General features: G+C 39.6%; 1 protein-coding gene across 2 annotated transcripts in view; it reads right to left on the bottom strand.

The window, feature by feature from the left end:
• Nucleotides 1–22,861, bottom strand: part of PLCB1 (phospholipase C beta 1) — an 879,212-nt gene that overhangs the window by 74,756 nt on the left and 781,595 nt on the right. Inside the window, exon 32 of one of the 2 annotated variants that reach the window (XM_043479649.1) lies at nucleotides 15,814–15,940. The exons of the other annotated variant lie outside the window; for it this stretch is intronic. Within the exon in view, the coding sequence (XP_043335584.1) occupies nucleotides 15,845–15,940 (96 nt within the window). The 3' untranslated portion in view covers nucleotides 15,814–15,844. The remainder of the gene's footprint in view (nucleotides 1–15,813; nucleotides 15,941–22,861) is intronic. 2 annotated transcript variants of the gene reach the window in all.

Raw genomic sequence — 22,861 nt, forward strand, 5'->3', positions numbered from 1 at the left:
TATGTATAGAAATGAATGAAAATGAAAACACAACAACCCAAAACCTATGGGACACTGTAAAAGCAGTGCTAAGGGGAAGGTTCATAGCATTACAGGCTTACATCAAGAAACAAGAAGAAAACCAAATAAATAACCTAACTCTACACCTAAAGCAATTAGAGAAGGAAGAAATGAAGAACCCCAGGGTTAGCAGAAGGAAAGAAATCTTAAAATTCAGGGCAGAAATAAATGCAAAAGAAACTAAAGAGACCATAGCAAAAATCAACAAAGCTAAAAGCTGGTTTTTTGAAAAAATAAACAAAATTGACAAACCATTAGCAAGACTCATTAAGAAACAAAGAGAGAAGAACCAAATTAACAAAATTAGAAATGAAAATGGAGAGATCACAACAGACAACACTGAAATACAAAGGATCATAAGAGACTACTACCAGCAGCTCTATGCCAATAAAATGGACAACTTGGATGAAATGGACAAATTCTTAGAAAAGTATAACTTTCCAAAACTGAACCAGGAAGAAATAGAAGATCTTAACAGACCCATCACAAGCAAGGAAATCGAAACTGTAATCAAAAATCTTCCAGCAAACAAAAGCCCAGGACCAGATGGCTTCACAGCTGAATTCTACCAAAAATTTAGAGAAGAGCTAACACCTATCTTACTCAAACTCTTCCAGAAAATTGCAGAAGAAGGTAAGCTTCCAAACTCATTCTATGAGGCCACCATCACCCTAATTCCAAAACCAGACAAAGATGCCACAAAAAAAGAAAACTACAGGCCAATATCACTGATGAACATAGATGCAAAAATCCTTAACAAAATTCTAGCAAACAGAATCCAACAACATATTAAAAAAATCATACACCACGACCAAGTGGGCTTTATCCCAGGAATGCAAGGATTCTTTAATATCCACAAATCAATCAATGTAATACACCACATTAACAAATTGAAAGATAAAAACCATATGATTATCTCAATAGATGCAGAGAAGCCTTGACAAAATTCAACACTCATTTATGATTAAAACTCTCCAAAAAGCAGGAATAGAAGGAACATACCTCAACATAATAAAAGCTATATATGACAAACCCACAGCAAGCATCACCCTCAATGGTGAAAAAATTGAAAAGCATTTCCCCTGAAATCAGGAACAAGACAAGGGTGCCCACTCTCACCACTACTATTCAACATAGTGTTGGAAGTTTTGGCCACAGCAATCAGAGCAGAAAAAGAAGTAAAAGGAATCCAGATAGGAAAAGAAGAAGTGAAACTCTCACTGTTTGCAGATGACATGATCCTCTACATAGAAAACCCTAAAGACTCTACCAGAAAATTACTAGAGCTAATCAATGAATATAGTAAAGTTGCAGGATATAAAATTAACACACAGAAATCCCTTGCATTCCTATAAAAAAAAAAAAAAAAAACAGAAAGAGAAATTAAGGAAACAATACCATTCACCATTGCAACAAAAAGAATAAAATACTTAGGAGTATATCTACCTAAAGAAACAAAAGACCTATACATAGAAAACTATAAAACACTGATGAAAGAAATCAAAGAGGACACAAACAGATGGAGAAACATACCGTGTTCATGGATTGGAAGAATCAATATTGTCAAAATGGCTATTCTACCCAAAGCAATCTATAGATTCAATGCAATCCCTATCAAGCTACCAACGGTATTTTTCACAGAACTAGACCAAAGAATTTCACAATTTGTATGGAAATACAAAAAACCTCGAATAGCCAAAGTAATCTTGAGAAAGAAGAATGGCACTGGAGGAATCAACCTGCCTGACTTCAGACTCTACTACAAAGCCACAGTCATCAAGACAGTATGGTACTGGCACAAAGACAGAAATATAGATCAATGGAACAGAATAGAAAGCCCAGAGATAAATCCACGAACCTATGGACACCTTATCTTTGACAAAGGAGGCAAGGATATACAATGGAAAAAAGACAACCTCTTTAACAAGTGGTGCTGGGAAAACTGGTCAACCACTTGTAAAAGAATGAAACTAGAACACTTTCTAACACCATACACAAAAATAAACTCAAAATGGATTAAAGATCTAAATGTAAGACCAGAAACTATAAAACTCCTAGAGGAGAACATAGGCAAAACACTCTCCGACATAAATCACAGCAAGATCCTCTATGACCCACCTCCCAGAATATTGGAAATAAAAGCAAAACTAAACAAATGGGACCTAATGAAACTTAAAAGCTTTTGCACTACAAAGGAAACTATAAGTAAGGTGAAAAGACAGCCCTCAGATTGGGAGAAAATAATAGCAAATGAAGAAACAGACAAAGGACTAATCTCAAAAATATACAAGCAACTCCTGCAGCTCAATTCCAGAAAAATAAATGACCCAATCAAAAAATGGGCCAAAGAACTAAACAGACATTTCTCCAAAGAAGACATACAGATGGCTAACAAACACATGAAAAGATGCTCAACATCACTCATTATTAGAGAAATGCAAATCAAAACCACAATGAGGTACCATTACACACCAGTCAGGATGGCTGCTATCCAAAAGTCTACAAGCAATAAATGCTGGAGAGGGTGTGGAGAAAAGGGAACCCTCTTACACTGTTGGTGGGAATGCAAACTAGTACAGCCACTATGGAAAACAGTGTGGAGATTTCTTAAAAAACTGGAAATAGAACTGCCATATGACCCAGCAATCCCACTTCTGGGCATACACACTGAGGAAACCAGATCTGAAAGAGACACGTGCACCCCAATGTTCATCGCAGCACTGTTTATAATAGCCAGGACATGGAAGCAACCTAGATGCCCATCAGCAGATGAATGGATAAGGAAGCTGTGGTGCATATACACCATGGAATATTACTCAGCCGTTAAAAAGAATTCATTTGAGTCAGTCCTGGTGAGGTGGATGAAACTGGAACCCCTTATACAGAGTGAAGTAAGCCAGAAAGATAAAGAACATTACAGCATACTAACACATATATATGGAATTTAGAAAGATGGTAACGATAACCCTATATGCAAAACAGAAAAAGAGACACAGAAATACAGAACAGACTTTTGAACTCTGTGGGAGAATGTGAGGGTGGGATATTTCAAAAGAACAGCATGTATACTATCTATGGTGAAACAGATCACTAGCCCAGGTGGGATGCATGAGACAAGTGCTCGGGCCTGGTGCACTGGGAAGACCCAGAGGAATCGGGTGGAGAGGGAGGTGGGAGGGGGGATCGGGATGGGGAATACGTGTAAATCTATGGCTGATTCATATCAATGTATGACAAAAAAAAATAATAATAATAAAAAAAAAAGAAAAAAAAATATAAGTATGCATCATGGATGGATGGACAAAAGGACTGCTTTCAAACCCACTGCCCTCCAGTTTAGAGATAAAAAAATATTAAAAAGAAAACCCATTTTCTATTTTACTCCTTGACATGTGAGTACTATAATTCCTAGATTAGAAATCTATATGATAAAACAGTTCTCAATAAACAATTCCTAGGTTTTTCAACTAAATTAGGTCTAATCCTTAGAGAGAATGTTCCTGAAAGCCAGAATCCTGGTAACACAATGATAGAAGGGCACTGAGGACCATCCCAAGTGTCTTTATTCTTCATCTTGGGCTCTTATAAAATCTCACGTAATAGCTTTTATACATGTTAGTTTGCCAAAAGTATTCAAATACGCAGGAATTCTAAGTATGTAAATGATCATGATAAACCTCTGGCCAACACACTTTGTGTATTTAGGTACAAAGCCTAAAGAAGGAAGTGATTATTCCTGGAAGTTGCAGCCGAGCCGCAGGGTTATGTCAGCATGGAGACGAAACCGGCAGCTTCTCGGCTTTGTGGCCTTGCTGTGACACACCTCAGCTGTGGCTGGATCTACAGGGTTAACCCGTGGAAATAACAGCGGAGAAGTGGCTGTCAAGCGCCCATCTAATGAATCTATTAGGAGTATCTAATTTTAGAGCTGCTCTTAACAGAAGGATATTCTGAGCTTTTACATATGAAATAGGCATTAAAAATTAATTTCTGCTTATAGTTCAGCAAAACTGAGCATAATTTTCAGCCCCGAAACAGTAAACATTTCTTCTTCTAAAAATAAGCATTTAAAGGTTTTGACTGAAAATCTTTTTGAAGCATTTGAGCACAGTTCAGTTTGGTAGAGAAGTTGATGGGCGAGAAGAGGGAAAGGCTCGCGCCACCCAGGCAAGGGTGTCTTTTGTTCCTGTGCGACCTAACCTTCATGAAACTGTCTGTTATTCACCTCGCTACAAACATCTCTGTGCCACAGCAGGTGCTGGGTCAGGAGGGGACATGGTGTCCAGGAAACCTGCGATCAGGTTAGAAAACTCCCAGGTGACCCATTCCTTTCCAATGCCTCTGAGTGGCTGGCACTGCCCAGCACAGTGCCTGAGCTCCCTCCCGTGAAGTGGCCGTCATTTAAGTCACAGTGGAGGCACTTCCACAAACCACTCTCCCTGGAGGTGTAGGAGCTGTTCTTCCAATGACGGTCAGGGGGACTGTGCTAGCCTTTCTATTAAAGGACATGTCAGTTTCCTTAGAGTTGCTTCAAAATTCCAGTTCCCTATAGGGTTAGTCTTATGTTTCTTGCATGTGTCACACTCTTTAGCTAAAGTGCAGTCTTTCAAGATGTTCTTCCTATTTTCAATTCTCCAAGATGGTGGCTAAATCTCTATAGATCATGGGTCTTCAAAGTGGGGGAAGAGTTGGTGGTGGCGGAGACCCACTAGGCTTCCCTTACATCCCCACAGGTCTCTGCTGTGAAGGGGCTGCTCTAGGTTTTTCCATGGACTAATGGCTACTGCCCATTTGGGATGATTGATCGGTGGCTGCTTCTTTAGTCCATGGTCTGGACCAACTGACCTGGGGGAGCTGCTTTGTTTTGTTCTTAAGCTCCTACCGGCCACTCCCACTACCCCCATCTCCCATCACTGGGGCATTCAGAGACATTCCAGTCCTTCCAAGGCACACATGATATGGGAGCCAGGAGCCTTGCCCAGAATCTTCCAGATGTTGTCCTAGAGAGAGGAAATCAGAGAGGTATGCACACATCTCCCTCCCGCTCTATCCTCACTCCCCATTTCCTCCCCACAACTCCTAGGGTTGGAAAAGGCAGGCCCTCCTCTTCCCGTGTCATATCCTGGGTCCTGGGCTGGGCGGTTAGTAAGGCTTTAGCCCTCCAGGCCTGGAGTTAAAAGAAACTAAAGAAATTTGGAAAATTCCTTTCTCTCTTGAAATCTCTCTTTTGCAAGATTTCTGCCCTGTTAATTAGGGTCTTCTTCCTTGCTGGCATCCAGTCCCATCATTCCATGGCAAATAGATGGGAAAACAATGGAAACAGTGAGATACTTTATTTTCTTGGGCTCCAAAATCACTGCAGATGGTGACTGCAGCCATGAAATTAAAAGATGCTTGCTCCTTGGAAGAAAAGCTATGACCAACCTAGACAGCATATTAAAAAGCAGAGACATTACTTTGCTGACAAAAGTGCATCTAATCAAAGTTGTGGTTTTCCAGTAGTCAGGTATGGGTGTGAGAGTTAGACTATAAAGAAAGCTGAGTGCTGAAGAATTGATGCTTTTGAACTGTGTTGTTGTTGAAGACTCCGGAGAGTCCCTTGGACTGCAAGGAGATCCAACCAGTCCATCCTAAAGGAGATCAGTCCTGAGTGTTCATTGGAAGGACTGACGTTGAAGCTGAAACTCCAATAGTTTGCACCCAATTCTGATGTGAAGAACTGACTTATCTGAAAAGACCCTGATACTGGGAAAGACTGAAGGTGGGAGGAGAAGGGGACCACAGAGGATGAGATGGTTGGATGGCATCATCGACTCAATGGACATGAGTTTGGGTAAACTCTGGGAGTTGGTGATGGACTGGGAGGCCTGGCATGCTGCAGTCCATGGGGTCGCAAAGAGGCAGAGAGACTGAAGTGAACTGAATTGATGCTGCACACTCATTAAGATATCCTTCTTCTGCTGAATATTGATTCATCGGAGGAAAACATCACCCTGCCAACCACTTCCCTGGCAGTCACTTATTTAGTAAGCTCATGATAAACTAGCCTGGATCCTAGGTTACACGTGCTCATTCATCTCTTCTCAGGTGTGTCTTCCCTTGATTCCTGACATCCCTCGTTACTATTCCAGATTTCTGGGTTCCTTCAAGTCTGGGCTTTGAGAAGAGGGTTAGACAAGCTGTCTACTGTTCCTTGCCTCTGGCTCATCCCACTCTTGTTTCACTTCGCTCCCACCTTTCCTGTGATCCCTCACTCAAACCCAGGGCACCAATAACCTTCTGGTCACTAAACTCAAGTGACACCTGGTCACTGAAGTAGCATCTACTCAGTTCCATAACCACTATGGGTGACTCCCTTCATAGGGAGGCCTTTTGTTTCTCTTGGTTTCCTTCCCAACTCACAGGATGTACCTTTTCTGTCCCTTTTGGGCTTTTTCTCCTCTACCAAACTTCTTAGAATGGAGAGCTGTCTGGAACCATAGTCCTAGGATATTTTCTCTTTTCCCTCTCTATGCCAAGGATCTTATCCATCCTATTCTTCAGATCAACCTAGATTCACAATTCTCAAACGTTTGTACATGTAGCTTATATCTGGAGAAAGGGTGAAAACTTCAAGTCACTTAATCTTTTCTGCCTGAATGCCTTCTTCTCTCATCACCCTCATGATAGCCTCATACAATATGCTGATGATAAAAGAAATTGTAAATGAACAGGGTTGTAGTCAGAAAACAAGATCTACTGGGGTGTCAATTTGGAGTGAAAGACATGGGTAGGCAATGAGTACTGTTCCTCTGTGACTCGGACAAACCACTTTTACCTCCCGGGCTGCAGAGTTTAGAGGCCATAGGTGTTACTTATTTCTAGTTCTAATAAAAGATTGAATGAGAATTGTGCCAAGTGACATTTCATTTTCAAAGTCTGAGCTACTTCTTACTGGCTTGGAAGAAAAGGGTAACTTTGGAGTGAAATGCTTCCTACAAAGAATAAAACTTCATCTGAAAACTGTTATTTACCCCAGTAGTTTTCTATTTTATTTCGTTTATTGTTACTTAAAACTGTTAGTAAGGACAAAAATGGCCTCTCTAAAATGAACGAGGCCACTGTTGGCTTGTATTCACTGTGTGGTAGTATTAGCAGTGGGAGGGATATTGTGTTATAGCTGAGGCAGTTTTCCAGTGGGAGACATTGCTAAGTGGGTTAGAAAAATGTTGTCAATGCTTGACTTAGATTTGAGGGGACTTTTCTGTCACCCTCCAAAATTTTTATATGTGCAGAGCCTGAGAGTTCACGGGTCAGAAAGCAGCATTGACTCTGGTGGAGGAAACACCAAAAAAAAGGCTTTAAAAGGTAATATATCAATATATACAAAGAAGGCTGAGTGCCAAAGAACTGATGCTTTCAAACTGTGGTGTGAAGATGCTTCAGAGTCCTTTAGAGAGCAAGGAGATCAAACCAGTCAATTCTAAAGGAAATCAATCCTGAATATTCATCAGAAGGACTGATGCTGAAGCTGAAGCTCTAATACCTTGGCCACTTGATATGAAGGGCAGACTCGTTAGAAAAGACCCTGATGCTGGGAAAGATTGAAGGCAGGAGGAGAAGGGGACCACAGAGGATGAGAAGGTTCGATGGCACCATCAACTCAATGGACATGGGTTTGAGCAAACTCTGGGAGATGGTGAAGAACAGGGAAACCTAGTGTGCTGCAGTCCTTGGGGTTGCAAAGAGTTGGACACGAATGAGCAACTGAACAGCAATAACAATATCGATGTTACATTTTAGTAGGAAGTTTGGTTTACAAAGGATGAATAAGAATGTTTGCAAAAGGAACTCTGCACAATTCTGACAAAAACTTATGCCATGAAACAGTTAAGATTTGTGCCAGTGGCATGCTGGTCAATATTAATAGGCCATTCTCCTGGGGGGGAAATAGCCTGATTTGTAGCATTTGTTGATTTCTGTATACCCCTGTATACCCCCTGTAGCCTATTTCAAGTTTCCAACATGATGCCCCTGAGCTGAGAGTCGGGAAGAGGTGTGGGTAGGAATCCTTTGCCGTGACGCTACAGCCGCCATAGAGGTCACTTACCTCCAGGGCACAGACTACAATGAAATGTCTCACCTACTTAGCAATGGTGACCTTGGGATATTTATTTCTTCTTTTTTTTATTTTTAAATTTTGTTTATTTATTTACTTTTTGGGGATATTTATTTCTTTTGTTTTTTCTCCTTTTCCATTTTTTTCTCTTTTTTATAAATTGAAGACCAACATTGTATTAGTTTACAATATTATGTTAGGGGTACAGCAAAGTGATTTATATATATGTATATATATATATATTCTTTTTCAGAATCTTTTCTCTTATAGATCCCTTTGTTTTTAGTATGATTTGTTTAACTGTAAATTTATATAATTTACTTTTTCCCTGGTGGCTCAGAGGGTAAAGCATCTGCCTGCAATGTGGGAAACCCGGGTTTGATCCCTGGGTCGGGAAGATCCCCTGGAGAAGGAAATGGCAACCCACTCCAGTATTCTTGCCTGGAGAACCCCACGGATGGAGGAGCCTGGTAGGCTACAGTCCATAGGGTTGCAAAGAGTCAGACACGACTGAGTGACTTCACTTTCACTTTCTTTTCACTTTTTAATAGTGTTTGTGTTTAACAACCAGCTCACAGAATCCCTGGAAAAATTTTAAATGAGTTCCTGCGAGCTAGTATTAACCAACTCTAGCTCACCGATGGTTTGTCCTCAGAGAAAAAGGAAAATTAATATTAGTATTTGCTTAAGCAATATTTAATTGCATTCATGTTATGAGAGGTGGACACTTTGCTTTAGATGTTTTTTTTAACTTGTTAATTTTCCAGAACCCTATATTATATGTTAATAGACCAATAAAATACAGGAATTAAAATCATGGGTTGATCAGTAGGTGATAGTTTTCTGCATACATATATTAACTGAAAGTGAGGTATGTATCTCCTCTTGGGGGAAAAAAAAAACAGAAAAAAGATATTTGTTTATTGAATGATGCGTTTTATGAACTGAACTGTGTCCTCTCAAAATTCATATGTTGAAGCCTCCAACATATTGACTGTATTTAGAAATGGAGCCACTGAGGAAGTGAAGTGAAGTGAAGTTGCTCAGTCACGTCCAACTCTTTGCGACCCAATGGACTGTAGCCCATCAGGCTCCTTGGTCCATGGAATTTTCAGGCAAGAATACTGGAGTGGGTTGCCATTTCCTGCGCCAGGGGATCTTCCCAACCCAGGAATTGAACCTGGGTCTCCTGCATTGCAGGCAGACGCTTTACAGTCTGAGACACAAGGGAAGCCAGAAAGGTTAAATGAGGTCATAAGGATAGGGCCCTAACCTGACAGAACTGGTGTCCTTATAAAAAGAGGAAGATGTACAGAGCTTCTCTCTCTCTTGAGTGCAGGTCAAAGGCTGGGTAAGGACACAGCAAGAAGGCACTGCCTACAAGGAGATGAGAGGCCAAGAGGCCTCACAGAAGCCATCCCTGCTGGGACCCTGATGCTGGACTTCAGACTGCAGAACGGTCAGAAAATAATTCTCTCTTGTTTAGGCCACCCTGTTGGAAATATTTTGTGATGGCAGCTTAAGCTAACTAATACAACATTAAATTATGAAATTATGTGCAACTCCACAGCAGTTACATGATCCTTGCACCACAGGATTTTTCATAATGTCATGAGGAGTTCCTTCCCATCTGCTCCTCTGCTAGATAAACTCTGGCTTCATCCTGGAGGTCAGGGATTACCAGTTCTAGGAAACTTTCCTAGGTTTCCCCAGGAAGAGTCAGCCCTTCCTCCGCTGTAAACAGCTCTATTATAATGACGATAATAAGAATTTGGTCCCAACACAACTCCTTTGTAGAAAGGTAGATTATACATTAGAAATCCAGATTCAGCATGTTACCTTTCTGGGCTGTCCATATGTTAGCCACTAGTAGCATGCAGCTGTTTATGATTAAATTTAAATAAAATTAAACATTCAATTCCTCAGTTACACTACTCACATTTTAAACATTAATTAACACCTGTGGCTACTGCATTGAACTCTGAGACATGGAACATTTCCATCACTGCAGACAGTCCTATTGGACAGGGTTGCACTAGCCTGTAAGCAATTTGTGGTGGGGCCAGTGGGGGTGTGTGTGGTAAGGTTGCAATATTATTATATCATTTTATTTTCCCAGCACGTAGCCCAGTGACTACTATGCAATAGCATTCAATAAATAATTGAATTAAAAGAAAAAATTGATGCTATTTACATAGTTGTAGCTCCTTAAGCATTCATGGTTCCTAGAGACCAGAGAAATGAACACACATATAAACATTTATTTTTATTACTGACAAGTAAATGAAAACTAAGCAATTTCATTTTCCCTGGGATGAGAACACCCATATGCAGCATTAAGATATAATTATAGAATTTCTCTCTCAGGTGTTCATATAGCAATCTATAGCTGTTAACTCAGAAGCCCAATATCGATTCTAATTTCTTTTTTCTAGGTCATCTATGCTCCATTGTTCTATAACTGACCCTATGGACTCATTAAATCTTTCAGCATGATATTTATGCAAACCTATTTAATGAGTCCTCCAACACCTTGAATTCTCTGGATCTCATACCTATTATTTTAGCGGCAAACTTCTGAGTTTAATTAACTGTATTCTTCATGGACTAAAGGAGATCATAAAAAGTCAGGCAGCTGGCACAACTTGCAGACAATCTCTTTGCTGCCACATTTAAAGACCAAAAAGACACGGAATAACCCCTGGGAATCTCTTTGGGTATTTAGATACTCTACCTCTCAGAGACTTTTCTTTCTTGCTTAAATCGTTCATAGTTTAGCCCAAAGAAGCTCTCCTCAGCTTAACTCCAGAGCAAACGGGAAACAGCGCCCCCTGCCAGGCGCTCTGCAGAAACCCCTTTCTGTGCTGCGGCTCGGACGCAAACATTGGACTCACCGAACAGTCTGGAAGGAGACATTGCTCTTCCAAGATGTTGCCTTGGATTTCCTAGTAATCTCAGGGTAAATACTAGGACTCACTAGAAATATTATTTGAATGAAAAACTGAAAGCCATAAAAACAATTCTTTAACAAATACAAATAGACCACAGAGCAGAGCCCTGTGTGGACCCCAACTCCTTTCTCATAACCCAGGGTACGACTTTCCAAGTGGGAGAAGTAGGTAAGTTAACAAGGAGACTCTTCTAGAGCTGGGCAAAGAGAAGGATTTAAGAGGAGAGAGTGTGAAGAGATGAGAAGAAAGGTAGTCTCAAGGGAAGCAAGCTCCCTCGGTCTCTGGTTGGTCTCAGCATCGACACACACAAGCTGGGTGACTGTGAGTGGAGACACGGGGAGGAGGAGGAAAGACAAGATTGGGAGGAGGTGAGGATGTCTGAGCTCAATCCCAGTGCTTTAAGGAGCGGGGTGGGGGTCGTTCAGCAAGCACGGGTCCTTTGAACACACTCATGCAGGCCCCACCATGTCTGATTCCCTCCCGTAACCCCCACTATCATTCCCACTGGATGCATCAGACACAGAAAACAGCTACCCATACCTCAAGGACAGGTTTCCTGGAGATGAGGTCTGTTTTCACTGGGCTGGAAATTTTCTAACATCTAATCCTGGGAGAGGTTCTTCTCCAAGACATTTGTTAACAACAAGTGATTTTGAGAAACTTAATGTCCTGCCAATTCCTCTTGCTGTTGTGACCAGTTTGGGGACTAAACCCCTGGCAACATTTGGTGGTGATCTTGTAGAGCCTGGGGTGTGCCACCAGCAAACAAAACAGGCTTTGTTCCATGTGACTGGTGTCTGGCCCTTCTAAACAACCAGAGACCTGCTTCCTGCAGCAGAGAGGCTGGGATCTCTCCATTTTACAGATGAGTATACCGAGGCACAGATGGTGTGCCCTTATTGCTTGCCTGTTCATGAGATGTTACAAAGTGATATCACAACCTGACATCTAGATCACAAAATCATAGTTTCTGATATTCACTGGGGAGGCTCAAAGATTCAAAACATGGGGTTTCCAAGGCTTGACACTTGTATGACTTTAACAAAGTAATTAAACTTTCCAAACTTTACTCAACTGTATAATGGCAAGAGTAAGATGACACATGTGATACACTTTGAAGGTGTTGGCAACATAGTAAGTGCTCAGTAAATGCTGGTTGTTCTTGTTTTTATTATTTAAGTGTCAGGAAAAAATGTTAATGTGCTTGTATGGCCTTGAATTGCTTTTTTTTTTTTTTTAAGAGAGTATAAGAACTGTGGTTTTTATGCTCCCTATTAAAATAGGCATAAAGCAGGCACTTAATACTTAATGCAAATTTATGGTTTTCCAAAGCTTTATCATTGTCAATTTTAGAAATTTGTCATTTTACTTACTTATTTATTTTTTGTTTTTATTATTTTTAATTGATCATTTTATAACTCTACCTAAAGTTTAATGCATACATACAATGAGAAAACACCCTTTTTTGTTTTTAATCTTGCTCTATTTAGTGATTTACATTTATTAAAAAATAGTTAACAGGGTTTAAAAAATGATTAACCTGATCAGCTTCACCTACTAGTCTTTAGTTGATAACAAGAAATATATTTTTTATCCCTGAAGGTTTGCATTCACAAATTAAAAGATGTGAAATTTCAAGTGTTTATATGATGAATATTTTGGGGATCAATTTCATAGCAAAAAAACTCATTCCTTTCCAGCAAATGTGTGATAGTTTTAAGTACTGATACTTTTCATTATTCATTTTGTTCTTAACTTTAGCCTGTCAATGGAGATACATTTAAGGTGAAAAAAGAACATTTAGGGAAATATTAAACTTGGTCCTGAAAGACTTAGGTAGGTTGATAAGAAGTCCAAGGAGAAAGGGGTCTGGGGCTCTCAAGGACAAACTTTTTTTTACATTCATGCACCTTAGTCACAGAAGACTTTTTTTTTTTCTTTTCTTTAAGCCAAGAGCTAATGATTACACAACAAAACAACTCATCTTGCTCGAGGGTATGTTTTTCCTTAAACTCTGCACCAATGATTATATAACAATGTATTCTGCTTGAGGACATGTTTCTCCTTCTTAAGAACCTTCTGACTAATCCTGTCATCTTAAAATGTAAATAGGTCTAGTAAGACCCTTACAAACTTGAGACTTTCTTTTGATTTATTGTTAATAACCAATAGAAAAAGTATAGAACTCCCTTGCTAAGACTAGTGACAGGGCACTCTGATGTCTGTGTCAGAAGCTTCCTCTGTCCTTTTTCACTGTAATAAAACTTCTGCCACAAGAAGTCAAGCCTGGTCCCTGATCCTGAAGTTGAATCTTCTTCAGAGACCATGAATCTGATATCCTTCACTGTAAGCTATCAGTACAAAATATACTCTCCATATACTGCTATAAAAGAAGAAAATTTTGCTCTTTTTCAAGGAGAAAAAGTGCAATTTTTAAAAATTTTAGCAATGAGATCTATTTTTCCATGAAAGTGTGAAATTGGCTTATTTTTATGTTGCCTTTTTATAAATGGGAAGCTAAAGTGGTCAAACTAACTATGTGATTAGATAATTTTTAATGTCTAGGTACTGTGGGAATCTCTCTCTCTTTTGAAAATAATTATTGTTGCTAAGCAGGAAGCTCACTTACATTCTGAAGGGAAATCAAATTGTGAACCAGCCATTACAAGTCTGATGGAGCACAGTGACAAAAATGTAACCTTTAAGTCTCTACTGCATTTGTTTTGAAATACAAAACCCAAGTCATGTGTCTGCATTTCACTGTCATTCAGACAGAATTCAATACTCTACCTGGGGTATTAAATGTTTCACAATAACTCAAAAATACCAGGAACAGCAAGTGCAATAAAAAGCAATCCAATGCATATAATAAATGACTTTAAAGGCAGCCTAAACCAGCTGTTCGCACCAGGTGGCCGAAGTATTGGAGTTTCAGCTTCAACATCAGTCCTTCCAATGAATATTCAGGACTGATTTCTTTTAGGATGAACTGATTGGATCTCCTTACAGTCCAAGGGACTCTCAAGAGTCTTCTCCAACAACACAGTTCAAAAGCATCAATTCTTCAGTGCTCAGCTTTCCTTATAGTCCAACTCTCACACCCATAAATGACTACTGGAAAAACCACAGCTTTGACTAGACAGACCTTTGTTGGCAAAGTAATGTCTCTGCTTTTTAATATGCTGTCTAGGTTGGTCACAGCTTTTCTTCCAAGGAGCAAGCATCTTTTAATTTCAAGGATGCAGTCATCATCTGCAATGATTTTGGAGAACCAAAAAATAAAGTCTGCCACTATTTCTCCATCTATTTGCCATGAAGTGATGGGACTGGATGCCATGATCTTTGTTTTCTGAAAGTTGAGCTTTAAGCCAACTTTTTCACTCTCCTCTTTCACTTTCATCAAGAGGCTTTTTAGTTCTTCTTCACTTTCTGCCATAAGGGTGGTGTCATCTGCATGTCTGAGGTTATTGATATTTACACAGTCACAGTCAATAGTACAAAATAAAAAGATATCAAAGGGTCAGACTCTTGATTCGGCCAAAAAATTAAAACACAATGAAACATCATGAATGCAGCTTAAAGCTTTTCCTTCCAGGTGCTTCAGCCAGAAGCATTAAATCCCTGCTATTCAAATGTGGTCCCTGGAGATGCAATAGCCAGGATACCAATGGGAATGAGTCAGAAATACAGATCTCAGATCCCATCCAGACCTCCTGAATCAGAATCTGCATTTTTTTAGGACTTACAGGTAATTCATGATGCTCTGAGCTACAGCATCACTGTATGTGGCAACTGATGTAGAGGATGACAAAAAACGTATACCTCTTTCTCAGTAAAATAGCTGTTTCTCACTAATTCCTCAACATGTTTCTAAACTGCACTGCTTCACAGATCAACAAGTACTTGAAGACAAAACCATTATAAATCTCACTACAAATTTATTTTCAATGCATCAGAATAGACGTTTGCTTTCTTTGTAATCATAACAAAGCCTCTTTTATCCCTGAAATGCACACCCATTGCAATGGCATAGTTCATTTTCTTATTAGCAAATAGATATCATTATGTATTTCCTCTAGCAAGTTAAAAGTCCTCTTTAATTTTTAAGCTTCCGTTTGTTCCAACTAGAAGTCCCTGGCCCAAGCTCCCTATTGGTGAGATATTTACAAGAGTTCTTGATTCTAAAGAATCAGTAAATCCTGAGATATCCCCTTAACTCAAAGTACCATGCAGGGATACAACAACTTTTACTGGAGCTTTAAAAGGAGAGGTGTGGTGAATTGAGGGGAGTGAGTCAAGAAGATTTCCTGAGAGTTAAGGTCATAAGGTCATAAGACTGGAAACCAGTGCTTTGAGAAGGAGGAATTTAAAACATGTTTCAAAAGTGGAAATAATAGTGTGAGCGTAGGAAAGATCAAGGACAAAGGAGAAGCCAGTATTGCAAAGAGAAAAACAAAAAGATGACAGAAGACAGCAAAATGGAAGAAGGGAATTTACGACAGAAGAAGAGAGAACAGTGAGGAAGCAGTTGACGCCCAAGGAAGACAGGTGAAGATGAGAGACACAGCACCCACCCCGACCACGGCAGGAAAATCGTGAGAGTGTAGAGAGCGCAGGACAGAGGTGCCGGCCACACAGCGCCTGAAACCCGGACGGCCACACGCCATCCTCCTCTTAAAAGTGCCCCCTCCCATCGTGTCCTACCTGGCCGGAAGGACACCGGTCTCACTGGTCATCACTTGAGCGCTTGAGGGTTGGGGGGAGTAAAGTTGGGGGAAACAGAGGGATCCTCATGGCAAGTTTCCGACAAGAATGAGGAGGAACCGTCCCCCTGTGTGGAAAAAAAGCGAGGCTGTCATTTTTGTGACACTGAAACTGATTTCTGAGTCATCTGCTGTTTCAAATTCTGTCTGGGAGCTCTGCTGGGGTGCCTTCTAGAATGGAGATTTGAAACCTCCAGTGCCGTTATCTGCTTCAACACTTCCGTCACAGATGCAATGGAATTGGCAATGAAATTTTCTTTGGTTCTTCCCTCCCTTTGTAGGAGCTAGATATTAAATATGATCACAACTACTGCTTTTGAGAAATTCTCCATGGAAGTCCACTACTGTCAAGAAACCTGAGAAAAGACTGTACTGAGTCACAGACAGTCGTTGAACAATACAGTCCAATGAGTCTTAGCTCAACAGCTATACTTTCAGGGACTATACTTTCCTCTGGAAAAGACAGAACTGTTTTTCAACATATGAAATTAGTTTTGTTATCGGTCAGTATAAGTTGAATTAAAAAATTATGTATTGAGCACCAGCTGTGAGTCAGGCATTGTTCCTAGATGCCTAGAACTCAAGAGCATCAGTGAGTCAAAGCCCTGCCATCATGGAGCTTACTTCTAATGGAGAGAAACCCATACTGAGTAACACACCTAAGAAAGATGTTGGTGACCTAAAGAGAGGTAATAAATGCTATAAAAACCAGAAAGTGCAGCAGAATAAAGGAGAGAGGCGATGCCAGGGATGGGAGAATGGACAGGGGGTGTAAACTTAAACTGGTCACAGAAGGCCTCTTTGAAAAGATAGATTTGAGCCAAGACTTGAAAGACAGGAGACAGTTGTGCAAGCAGACACGTGAGAAATGAATATTCTTGGCAGAAAGAACCTGTGTAGTAGGCCAAGGTGGAACTGGCCTGGCTTGTTGGGGCCCAGCGAGGAGCCCAGGATGGCCTGAGCAGAGAGGAGGTCAGTGAGGAGAAGCAGGGCTGCAGCTAAGTGGGGTCAGGTCACCTCACACCTTGTCGACTCTGATTCTCAGCAGTAAAGGGAGCCGTGCGAGGTCTTGAGGAGTGGTCTGGTTTATGCTCCCAGAGGCTGACTCCGGCAGCTGTGCTGGGAACTGACTCTGACTGGGGACACACAGAAGCAGGAAGACCCCTTAGGAGGTCATTAAGAAGTCCTGGTGAGAGATGGCAGCGGCTTTGCACTGGATGATTGACCTGCAGCTGGCAGCTTAATGATTATAAACATGTCCTAACTGCTTTTATAATATTTTTCAAGTCCTAGGATTATTTTCATTCCATCAAAAACAGAGACTCCATAAAAATTTAAAACTTGAAACAGTTTATTATGTATTTTCCCAAACCTAGTGAAATCCTTTTCAACCAAAGCTAGAAGATAACATATTTATTTTTTATTTATCACCAAATATATTACATGCTGTGACTACTATCTTAGATATGATTTTTCCACATAGTAGCATAATTAGCTAGGTCAAAATCTGTTTTGATGCCCAAATGATTAAGCACACTAAGCTTCCCCCTAAGTGCATCAAGTTGTATATGTGGGTGAGAAATGGTCATAAAGAGTACATGTGGAAAACCCATCCAAGCTATCAGAAACATGATAAACTGTTTAATAATTCTATTGTAAAGTCAGAAAAAGTTAAAACCAATTCTACTGATAAAACTCTTTGAAATATAAAATATTATTCATCTTGGTTTCAATTACAAAATCAAAGTTCTTGTCAAATTCAAAGATTATTCTCGCAAATGATTATAATAAATGCAGGAGCTTGTGTCAATTGATTTTTGTTGACATGAAATGTATAAGCAGGACTCTAAGTGGTAGGTAGATCTGTTACATTAATTTGGCCTTAATACGTGGAAAATGGAGAGAGTGACTCTTGTTCTGAGAAACTGCTTCCCTGTCTGGACGGGAACTGTCTCCAGCACATGCCCTTTTGCACTAGCCTTTTCTCTAGTTTCCACAGACTACTTCATCAAATATTTTCAAAGCACTAACACATTTCCTTTCAGAACTTCTATAAGTAAATATTTCTCTTGGATTGAGTTTGGCCATCCTCCCCCTGAAAATGTTGAAGGTCATAGAAAAATCAGATATTGGTGTCCTGAGATTAATTAAATTTTACATTTAATAGTCTGACTATTTTCACTTTGCTAGTTATATCAGAGCCGGGCTTTAAAAACAAACTGGAGCTAAATTAGGAACAAAACATCTAATGACTGTTGGCAAAATTCATATAAATCATGCACAGTGATAGGCACACAGTTTAGAAATAAAAGAAAATCCAAATGGTTTTGTGGGCCATCCATAGTTTCGGGCTTCTGGTTTATGGCAGGTGGGTAGATGAGAGTCAGTGGGGCTGAAGTCCATCTCATCCTGTTCTTGATGCTAAACTCAGTGCCTGTTGGGAAGACTCAAACCCACCAATATAAATGTTATCTTATCTATTCTAGCAGGTGTTGAGTATTGTCTTTAGATCCACTTTCCTCCATCCATTACACCCATCACCATACTCCCACACATTTTCTCATCCTTAGGAAAGGAAAATAAGGACAAGGGAAGGGAAAAGAAAGTTAATAGGGTGGAGGAAAAGGGGAGTAGTCAATGGTGCCCAGGAGAATCTCAGTTCCAAATCTGTTTAAATCTCAAACTCAGTTGTCTTGCAGGAGCCAACAGATAACAGAGGTGCATGCAGCAGCCTGGGGAATGCCCTGCAGGTCTGAGGAGCAGCTTCCTTTCAGTTCTAGAAATGTGTTTCCATGTTGGATCCCTGTAATCATATAATCCAATCTTTAAAAGAGAGAAAAATTGAATAAGAAAAGTGCTGATTTAAAAATAATACTGAGAGATGTTTTCATCCTGGCTTCAACCTGGCTAGGCTGGACATGTGCCAGGGTTTCCTTTCTGTATGTTCCCAGTTAGAGTGGGTTGGAAAGCTACAGCCACTTTACAACACACACGCCTTGTTGCTGATCTGTTGACTTGTCCTGCGGTGAAGCAGCAACTGAGCCCGTAACCACTTTTCCTCCTGCTTGGGTCTTGCTTTAGTTGTTCTGACTCCTAGGCCAGCTAGGTGTGTGTGTGCATGTGTGTATTCAACTCTGTGACAGAATTTCAGCTTCTGCAGGTTATCCTGGTGGCCAAGCACCACTGTGGTCGTCTCTTCCAGATGTCCTGCCAGCCAGGGTCCAACATTAGATTGAAAGATGGCCTTGTGGAGACTGCACAGCCAGCCTTCACAATTACATGAGCCAATCCCCTGTAACACAAACACATAACCTCCTACTGGCTCTGCTTCTCTAGTTGAACCCCAGCTGACACAGATACTCACATGATGTCCAAACTGATACTAAACCGGATGCATTTTAGAAATACTATGTGGGGAATTTCTATTTCTGGTAATGGTTAGGTTATTTGGACCATTATTCTCATTGAAAAACAACTAGAAAAGCTGAATTTGATATTAAAACTATATTCTTTAAAGAAACTAAGGATCACAAAAATTTAAGGAATGATCAGGCCCAAACTCCAAGGGATGTCAAACCTACACAGGTAATTAGCAGGGAAGTTGCTTTTTTCCTAAGGGGCTTTTGTTAATGTTGGAAATTTTGAATTCATCTTTTGACAGCCTTCTAGGATAAGGGTAAAATTCAAAGAAAGCCTGTGGCTTGCAGGAATGAGGAACCTCACAGGAAACGTTTCCTATAATAAGCCAGACACACAAATCACTAATTTGAAAATAAACCAAATAGAATTTCTAGAATTAAATAAAATACAAAAGCTATAATTAACAGAGTGGATGAGTGAAATAGCAGTATAAACAAAGAATTAGGAAATTAGAAAAAAGACCAGAGATAAAATTGTCCACAGTAGAGAGAGACAAAGGATGGAAAATACTACAAAGAGTTAAAAAAAGGAGATGGAATGAGAAGGTCCATTTTATCTTATATGTAAATAATGTGATAGAAGGAATTTTTAAGAATGTGTACCAGAAATCATTTTACTGACATGATAGCTGGGCTTTTACAGGACTAGGGAAAGCTATCTATCCAGTCACCTCAAATGCTTATATAGATACATTAAAAGAATGTGCATAAAACATAAAGAAAATTACATAAAACATAAAAAATATCTAAATGCATGCAAAGGAGGAAAATTACAGGTTATCACCAAAAGAATTACACTAAGATTTATAGTTAACTTCTGAGTAACAGGAGTGACTGGAAGAATCTTATTTTCAATGTGCTAAAAGAAAATAACTGCCAAGCTAAAATTTTATACCCAGTGAAAATTCCAGAATGAAGGTAAAATAAAGACATTTACACACAGAAATGAAAACAAACAAACAAAAAAACCCAAGGAGTTTACCATGAGTAGACTATATGAAGTGAAGTGAGTGAAGTCACTCAGTCATGTCTGACTCTTTGCGACCCCATGGGCTGTAGCCCACCAGGCTCCTTCATCCAAGGGATTCTCCAGGCAAAAGTACTGGAGGAACTTCTAAAGGATGTAGCAGATAATGATCCCAAATGGATGATCTGAGACACAAGTATCCAGCTAAGAAGTTTGTGAATATAAAGATAAATCTAAATGAATGCTGCCTATATAACACAAAATAATGTCTTGTGGGTTTAGAAATCTATAGAATTAAATTTCAAAAATAAATCAAGAGGAGACAAATGGAGTTTAAAAAACTGTTTTAATGTTTGAATATTGCCCAAAGGAAGTAAAGCATGACTAAGCTTTACTTTAAAGAAAATAATGAATAACTATATTTTTTGAAAAGATAATTCTTCACATTGATAAAAATGAAAAGGAAATTTCTTCCAACCAGAAAAATAAAAAAACCACACCACTGGATGGATCATCCAGTACTTGACAAAAAGTAATACTGGTAAGCAACCAGTTTTCACTCTTTGTTCTGGCTTTTATAAGAGGGCCCAATGAATGCTGGCAGAGAGAATGCACATTTCTCCAGAGGATCAGAGAAGGCACAAATGAATCATGGAATATAGAAGCATCTACTTTAAATCCCTAAATTGGTCTCTCTCTGAACACTGGGAAGGCAGACTGAAATAACTGCATGTAGGGTTCTACTGCAGGGCCCAGTGGTGGGTCTGACAAGACTAACTTCACCCAGAGGGATGAGTCACTCACCCTGTTACAAAGATGTCAGTGGAGAAACGAGGAAAATCAGTCTATATTCCCCTGGTGAAGGGGGAAAAAAAAACAACAGTAGCTACATGATGAAATGTTCTTTGGGTAGAAATTAAAATGCCCTAAAGCTTCCTGGAATTCTCTCTTGCTGATGAGCTAAATTAAAACAGAAAACTTGTGTTCTAAGAAGCATCAAAGACAAATTAAGTGTCAGAGAAAAAGTAAATTACACATTTATCGACTTTTATGAGGTTACTGAGATGGTTCATTAAAAAGTCCACTGAAAAGATGATTCTTCTCACAATGATAGCCCATAGCTGCAAAATGATCAATAGACATTGGAAGAATGACAGTAGATTCAGGGAAACTCCTGATTAATGATACTTCAACATGTTAAACTAAATCTGTTTGAAGTGTTCAAGAAAAAGGCAGACATCTTCTGTAAAATGGATCAACTCTGATGCACACACAACCACACAAGGCGTTATTTCTTCACACTGGCCGTTGGGTCCTTGAGTTGTTTCTAACACTGTTTGTACACATAAGCCCTTTCCTGCTGACTTTGGCAAAGCCAAGTATGGAAATCCCAAGGAAACCAATCATGTCACTGATTTGAAAGACTGGTTAGGGTTTACTGCATTCATCTTAAGAATTCTGAAGGTATAGATTTCAAAAAGAGAACACTTTGAACAAATCTGAAGACAGCGGACATTCAACGACTGAATCAAATACCTGGCTGCAAATAAACAGGCAGTTGAGCATTTCTCCAGAATTTAGAACTCTACTGAAAAGGAGCTGAGTATTCTCTCTTAGGAACTTAATAAATTTCCGTGGGATTTACGTACAGGAATGTACAATGTAATTTTATGCCCAATTGAGGGCCAAAATGTTTATCTCTTGTATAGGTTCCCTCTAGGGATCATCTACGTCCAGTTTCCTCCACTCCCTCAAAAATTACATACAAAAGAAACAGACTTATCGAATCTCCTTTCAAATGTGAAAAATGGATTCTACACATAAGCTTTCACACTGGGCGGGGGCGGCGGAAGCTTGCTAAATTTGGTCCCCTACCAAATACATATCAGCAGGATTAAAGTTCTTGCCCATGAGTGGAAATGAAATGGATTTTTAACCTGGTTTTGATTGAGGCACCTTATTCTGTTCTGTTGCACAATGGTAAAAATGTTTAGAACTTGAGTTGATCCTTCAAGATGGTCTAAGTACATGGTTGAATAAAAGGCTATATTTTCAATTAATTTACATCTGTTAACTAGCTCTAAATATAGCCAGAATTTCTTGCCTCTAAATAATGGTTGTCTTTGAGCAACTGGATTTTCAAATTTCTTTGGTTAAAAAAAATTTTTATACTTGTTAGTTCACTTTTAAAGGACTTATTTGGTTACCAAACACTTGGAAAATCATGGTAGTGGTTCAGGAAACACAGATCGTGATTGTGGTTCAGGAAAACTGCAAATAGTGACACTAGGGGCAAAGTAGGAATGGAAACAGAGCATCTTCCGTGTTTAAGTGCAGGTTAAGAACAGAAAGTATGTGATCACAATCATTAGAATAAGTGGATGAAGAGGAAGAAAATGATTATAATCAACAGTGTGGCAAAAGACACTAATGAATGGGAAGAAATATGATGCCAGGTAGTGTATGTTTTTTGCTGTAAGTGAAAGATTAGCCTTTCCTGGTTTCTAATTAGAAATTGCTTATCCCACCTGAAAAAAACACTTGAAGGAGGAACTTTATTCTCTTCGGCCACTTCTGGCAAAGTTTGTCATCTTTCCTCTTCA

The sequence above is a fragment of the Cervus canadensis genome, chromosome 10, assembly GCF_019320065.1.
Source record: "Cervus canadensis isolate Bull #8, Minnesota chromosome 10, ASM1932006v1, whole genome shotgun sequence".
NCBI lineage: Eukaryota > Metazoa > Chordata > Mammalia > Artiodactyla > Cervidae > Cervus > Cervus canadensis.